The sequence below is a fragment of the Penaeus japonicus genome, unplaced genomic scaffold (genome assembly GCF_977035675.1).
Source record: "Penaeus japonicus unplaced genomic scaffold, GWHDUDI00000001_assembly GWHDUDI00000029, whole genome shotgun sequence".
NCBI lineage: Eukaryota > Metazoa > Arthropoda > Malacostraca > Decapoda > Penaeidae > Penaeus > Penaeus japonicus.
In genome coordinates this window covers 16,219,672-16,227,171 of record NW_028234431.1, presented here as the reverse complement: position 1 = coordinate 16,227,171, position 7,500 = coordinate 16,219,672, and the positions used below count along the sequence as shown (strand labels likewise).

Below are 7,500 nucleotides of genomic sequence, written 5' to 3'. Positions count from 1 at the left end.
ATACAATCTGGTCTGTTGGCCATGGTGTTCTTTTTTCTCATCATCAGTGTCATGGCCTTCCCCAATGGCCCATTCACTAGACCACATCCAGCTATTTGGAGAATGGTCTTTGGCCTCTCTATTTTATACATGCTGTTGCTGCTCTTCATTATCTTCCAGGTAGGTGAAGTATTGTTCAAGTCACTTTTCAATTTCATAAGGAAATACTGCACTCTTAACAGTTGTTGTTACTGGACATATATCATCTTTGAAGATGAATAAAAGATCTGAAAATATGATTAATTTTGATAGTTTTTTTTTATTTAATCACATAAGTATTTGGGATTTTAGTTTAAACTACTTGATATGGAAGGATTCTCTTCATTACCATTATTTATTTAGTACATTTTTTTTCTATTTCTATTTCTATTATTAAAGTTATTGGAGCATAGATATATATGTTAAAACTTGATATTGTTATTTTTTCTGATCTTTTTAGGACTACAAAACAGTGCGCAGTATGTTCGAGTGGTTTTTTCCAGAGCTGATGAACTTTACGATTGACATGGATAAGGTAATTTTTTAAAATTTAGTAGATTTACCTATTTATTTATCTTGCATTTTATGTTATTATTATTATTATCATTATCTTTATTATTATTATTTTTTTACAATAATAATCTGCTTATTTAAAGGAAGTACTTGTGAATTTTGTTTGATCTTTTAGGTAAAACATGTACGAAATATGTGTAAGGTTACCCATTTTATTTTATATTGATTTTTTTTTTTAAGGTACTATGCTTACACATGAGATATAAGTTGCAGGAGTCACTTATTGTATTTCTTTTTGTTTCATTTGAAAAGGGATATTGCTAATTTACAGAATCCCTTAGATGAGCTCTGCCTGCACTTTCATCACAATACTTTGTCTCCTAATTGCTTTATTTTACTCTGCTGTCTCTTATTTCACTTTGCCCTTGCTGATGCATGGTATCCATAAAGTCTTCCTTCTCTCACTTACTCTCATTGCTCAACCTGCTGAGACTATTAGCACTCCCTATTCATAGAAATTGCTCTGCCCAGCCCTTTGTTCACCATCCCTTGTTCCCCCACCCTAACACATGGCCCCCCACCCCCTTCCGAACAGGGTGAATGGGGGCAGAAATGTGATGACCTTTCCTTTGGGCGACTGTGGGAGAGCGTCGACTTCTTCTGCTTTGCACACTTCGCAGGCTGGGCCATGAAGACCCTTCTCGTGCGCCATTATGGAATCCTTTGGACCATCTCTGTCATGTGGGAGATCACAGAGGTAAGATATTGTAGGCTAGCATAGAAATTTGTGATGAGAAATATTTCAGAAAGACTGGAGTGTGGGCATTCATTTATGTTTTTTGGCATTTATGTATTTATTTATTTATTTTTATTATTTTTTAATGTTTAATTTTATTTTGAGGGTGAAGGTGGCAGTAAAATAAGAAATACTAATTAGAAATAACAATTCTGTAATTTTATTAGTATCCAAGACCATAGATTCATCACAGCAGTCTAAACATTGGGATATTTCAAATGGGTTTAACCCATTGTGGATAGGGTGCCTAATGAGCCAACTGGCAGTCAGGGATTGGTGGTCTGCGACACTTGTGGCCATCACAAAATGCGGGTTTAGGCTGACTATGGAACCCTGTAGCTCTGAAGCTAGCACAGTTACAGCCATAATACTTCATGACTGTGCACATGTCACAATGTCACATCATGTATGCATTGACGCCATCTTTTAGGCCTAATTGGTGCCATTATGTATGTCATGACGCCCATACTCAGTGGGTTAAAGTTATAAATTATATAGATTGTGCGATAGTTTCATACCAGTTATAGATTATTGCAGAATTTTTAGCATAGTTCTAGCCTTTCACAATATTTTTAGACATTTGGAAATTTTTGGTCAAATATAGAAATTCAACAAAACATCTTTTTCATTAGATGAACATTAATTGTGTTTAAATTCAGAAGAATATATACAGTGAAGCAGAGGTCTGCTGACAGAAGTATAGATATTGAATTATTGATTGGACACTCCTTTTAAGTTCTACTAAATCTATATTATTTAGGAATTCTTTAGGATGTCATCTCTACCTTCTACGGTGATATCAGCCCTCCTGTGACGGGTGTTTTTGCAGGTCGGATCACTTTCATTCTGGATTTTTTCTTTTGTTGAAATTACAATCTATATATTCCTTCAGTTAACCTGTTAACACCAGGTGACAAGACATCATATTGAGTGGTGGCAGGACCAGTCGCTGGGGACAAGATATTTTGTCATGACTATCCTCCTGGCTGGTGTGCCAGGTGCATGGCGCTTGGCCATGGCCAGTGTAGGCAAATAGCCCGTGGTGTTAGGCTTACACGTTTGATGACCTATTATTTCAAAAGTTAATTAGTATCACTTTCGTAATATATCATATATAGTATCTATTTTATGTTTTGACATTACCCTGATTATCATACCAGAATTTCAAGTAATTAGTACCAATGTTTTTTGTTTTTTTTACTGTTATTTAATCATTATTTTGAAGACTATCTGCAATCATTTTTGGATAATTTCACCACTTGAACATAAGACATTTTATTACCATTTTAACCTGTTACCGCCAGGTGACAAGATACAATGTCAAATGGTGGTAGGACCAGCCGCCGGGGAAGAGATATTTTGTCATGGCTGTCCTTCTGGCCTGCGCACTGGGTTATCAGGTGCATAGTGCTTGGCCATGACCAGAGTGGACGAATAGGCTAATGCATTTGAAATATCCCAATGTTTAGACCAGTAACCCATAGTGGATGGGAGAAAGATTTGCTTGCCCAGTCTTCAGCATGGGTTTTCTTTCAGAGCGAGACAGCTTCACACAACATACTTTTACATTTCCCACTCCTTTTCAGTCACTCATTATAAAACTATAGCTATTTTGGTGTTTTAATTTTTGTGTGCCATATGACAAGCTCTATCAATGCTGCATTTGACTAAAATTATAGTATATGATCCATATCAGCTCGTTATTTTGTTTATACTGTGTGATAGGAATATTGCTGTTTTACGGGAGGACAAAAGGCTACTTTATTTTTTCATATTTGTATACTGTCATAAATGAATACGCAACATATAACCATCTACAGTGAAGATAACATGAAGAGGTAGGGAAGAGGAAGGAAACTTGTGCTTATGACAGTGAGTGCAATAGTAAAAGACATCCCTATTGGCATGGGAGCACATTTTAGACACTGGGCATTTTTGAGTCACCTTCCTCTTCTTGTTCTGCCTGCAATTATAATAATCATGGCTGCAATTGTCATCATCACTCACTATTTACTCATTGCACAATAGAATAGCACAGTAATCCAAAATCCCTGACTGTCATGTATGTCATGACACTGCTGCATCATGTATATCATGACGCCTGTCTGCACTGGGTTAACGTAGTCACAACAGATTTAATAAAAAAAAAAAAAATAAAAAAAAACATTTTTTGTTTTTTTGTTTTTTCTTTAGCAATGTGCTAACAAGTATGACCTGTACAAAAAAGTTTTTTTATAAACTTTGTTTTGTGTCAACTCGAGTTCATTATCCAAAGATATGGAAATCAGAAAGAAACATAGATGAGGAGATACTTTTTATGTCTTTGTACTCCTAGTTTTAAGAGAACTTCAGTTTAAGATTTTATTCATAGAAAAAGAAATTAGATTAAAAATTTTACTTGCTACAATGTTTTGAGTATTTGTTTGAACCTGGGGTTAGATAATGCTCCGAACAATTGTTTACTTTTGGGATACAAAGTAAAGAAAATACATGTATACTCAAAAATTTACATATGCAAAGGTGCCAGCTATTTTAATGTACACCCTGTGACTTAATGATGTTTCATGTGATTGTTACATGAACTTTTTTTTTTTTTTTACTATTTTCTTCTAGTCTTTTTAGTGCTTTACTTCCTACTAACCAAATTGAATTTGAAAGCTGTGCTATGCTTAATCCATTTAGAATTATACAGCTAGCAGGCTGGGTATGTTTCTGAGATAGGTGGTCCACTGGCTGGTAAAAAAATAGAGGGGGCACTCACCTCTTCTGTGATTGTTGTCTGAGAGGTTTAGCCCTATGCAATACTTTGCTAGCAATATTGTTTCAAAATCACTGGAAAACGTTGACCTAAATGTATATTACCTGATTTGAGGGTTTATGGTTATTGTGAAGAATGTAGTTTCAATTTCATCTGATTGAAAAAGGTCATAATAAACTCATATTGTAGAATATACTGTATATTTTCTGATCATGTGAATTAGGCTTAGGAAGTGACAAAAGATTAAAGGAGGACAAAACCACATTTAAAAGAACTATTTTACATGTGATATTTAGCCAAAAATTGTGATTTAAATATTTTCTAAACATTTCTAAAAAATATTCAAGTCACATTACAAAATCATGGATGGGGAAACTTATAGTACCATCTAACATTCAGATTAAAGAGCACTTTTTTTAAGATATATTAGTAAAAAAAAATACTTTTCTAAAATGTGTGACTCTAAGAGGCAGGTGTGTCTTATGGGCTTTCAAATATGGTATTTGAAAAAACCTTTTTTATTTTTCTTATAGTAATTTCTTTTTGGAAGGTCAATATTATATAGTTTTTTTTTTTTTTTTTTTTTTTACAGTAATTGCTTTATTTAATTATCTATTTTTTTTATAATTGTTAACAAACTTTGCCAGTCAAAGTGAGTGAAGCAAGTGTTTATATAGACATCTATATCTACATTTAATCCTGAACCCATTCGCGCTGGATGACGTGCTGACACGTTTCGTGGTGTTTGTGTCAGACGCCGTTTACCAGATATTTGGCCAAGGCTGGCACTCGGGGTGAGCAAGCAGACACCCCAGGCTCGCGGCTAGTGTACCCGAGAATCCTGAGGCGCTAGGCCTATTCGTTCGAAACCCCGGCATTGTGACCATTCAGAGCCGGAATCGCCCTGGCGTGAATGGGTTAACTAGTTGGATGCAACATGAACTTGCCCATGGTCAAAAATCATACTGAGGTCCAGCTGACGTGTACAGGTGACATGTAAACATTCCAACATGGATAAATCTTTGTTTTTTCCTATCAGACTTTTCTTTAAAAGTTCTTTTTACAGTCATCCTTAGAGGAGTTGTTGTATTTAGTACAGATGAAATTACCCATGATCTTTACTGTGCACTAATTTGAAAGAGTGATGACACACAGCAAGGTACTGACTGCAGTATGAAGATGATTCGTAACCCATGAAAATACCTTTCACAGTGTACAGTCACTTTTTTGGCTGAGAAATATTTGTTCATGAAAATAAGTTTTCATTATCAAAACATACCTATATTATTAGTTAGTCATCCTATCTTGATTCTAAGCCAATGTAGGAACTTAAATGTGAAAATACCTAACAAATTATTTTGAGCCCCATTCCTGCTTGTTAGCAGTTGCCTTGTTAATTTTGATATAACAAACTTATATATATCACCAATCACCATATTGATGAAATAAGAAGTAATCTGATACAGATGACCAAAAGAGAATATGCCTCCCCCCCTCCCCCACATCTGCTCTTTCGGGAGTGCATGAGCTTGTAAAATGACTCTGTTGTACTTTGTATTTTGTGAACTTCTGCTTGCTAAGAGGTGAATTTTGGCTGTAATTTGACATATTTAATGAAAACAACTGGCGGAAGGTGTCGGGTCATTTGCGATAAAAGAGTGCCAGTTAAACTTAAAGGAAAAGTACACAAAACTGTAGTTAGACCAGCATTAACCTACAGCCTGGAAGCAGCACCTCTTAAACATAAAGAAGAAAGAAAGTTAGATGTGGCAGAGATGAAAATGCTTAGGTGGATGTCAGGAGTTACCAGGAAAGATAGGATCAGAAATTAATATATAAGAGGGACAGCCGAAGTAGGGGAAGTCTCAAAGAAAATCCAAGAGTCTAGGCTGAGGTGGTTTGACCATGTAAAGAGAAGGGAGGGTGAAGAACATGTTGGGAGAGAGGTTATGGAAATGGAAGTAGAAGGAAATAGAAGAAAGGGTATACCCAAAACCAGATGGAAATTTTGTATAAAAAGGGACTTGAAGGAAAAGAACATAGATGATATAGCAATAGTATACAAGAGGAGTACTTGAAGAAAGCTCATCAAAAATGGTGACCCCAAATAGGGATAAGCTGAGAAGAAAAAAAATGAAAAATTATAAATACCCACTTGCCTCCCAGGGCAGCCTATAGTAAATGCGTATGTAAGTACTGACACAGCAAAAAAGATGAAATGAACATCCACATGAGTCTACTGGCTCGGTTTTTACTCCCTGTTTGTACTTCCAAGGGGGCAGATGATGTCTTCACCAGTTTTAGACAGATGTGTCATAATACCACTAAAAATCATGTATACCTTTCACCCCCATTTACTCTGTCCATGTAGATTATGATGTGCTGTGAAAAATTATATTCTATCATAATAAAACTTATAACATGATGGTGGAGTTATTCATTAATTTTGACAAAAAACATAGCAACAGGTGGCAGCACATGCAGCATGAGATAGCTCCTAGTGTCATAGCTGCTTTGCTTGGTATTTGTCTTACAAAATCATCAGTAAGGGACAAGGAACAAAATGTGTTAAACAAAAGTTTGAAGTAGTTTTTCTCAGTTTCACATTTTTCCTTAATTCAAAATTGAGTACAGTTCATACCAATAAAAGGATTTAGAAAAATAAGGTATTATCTAAAAGGCTTTTATATGACCTTCAGTTATATGGTTTTACAATTTCTAATTAACCCACTCACGACGGGGGCATTCCAGCCTTGCATGTTACAATGCCGGGGCTCTCGAATGCATAGGCCTAAATCAGTTAAATAAATGACGCAGTATGGCGTCACCCAGAGAACGGGCCTAGAATGCGCAGTACCGTAGTGTACCACCCCTCCAGAAAGGGTTAAGCAAGGGGAATGAAAAAATAAGGTCATTTTTACTTGAGTTTACCCTGAAAAGTAACAAAATTCACACTGAATAAAGACTTCTCAGGGTCCTTAGTATTGTTTAAAAGGATATTACCAAAACATTTTTAAATTGAAAAGGTCAGTTTATAAAAAGAAAATTTAAAGTAATGAAAGAACATGGCTCCCCTTTTCTTAAAGTGTGAAAATGGCATGATGCCATCTACATACCACCATTAGGATATGGCTTTACTTAAGTTTGGCACCTTTGCATATGAATACCTTAGAGCATATACAAAAATAAAGCATTGTTTCATGTGTTGCTTATTTTCCATTATCAGTACTGATGTATATGTATAGAAATAGCATTCAAAGACTTTCCAGGTTTTCCTACTCTACGTGAGGATGTAGCTGAATGAAAAAGTTTATTGTGAATGTTGAATTTAAATGATGTTTAGGGAAATCTCACTCTCTCACTATTAATGCAAAGAATGAATACACTAAATCCTTTGAAATTGAATCCTCAGGTT

At 35.3% G+C, this 7,500-nt stretch overlaps 1 protein-coding gene across 1 annotated transcript in view; it reads left to right on the top strand.

Moving 5' to 3' along the window:
- The window catches only part of LOC122258865 (phosphatidylserine synthase), a 41,090-nt gene that overhangs the window by 9,322 nt on the left and 24,268 nt on the right, over positions 1-7,500 (top strand). Inside the window, exons 2-5 of the mRNA XM_043025135.2 lie at positions 1-159; positions 479-553; positions 1,127-1,288; positions 7,498-7,500. The exon at positions 1-159 is cut by the window's left edge and continues 28 nt beyond it; the exon at positions 7,498-7,500 is cut by the window's right edge and continues 149 nt beyond it. Of these exons, the coding sequence (XP_042881069.2) occupies positions 1-159; positions 479-553; positions 1,127-1,288; positions 7,498-7,500 (399 nt within the window). The remainder of the gene's footprint in view (positions 160-478; positions 554-1,126; positions 1,289-7,497) is intronic.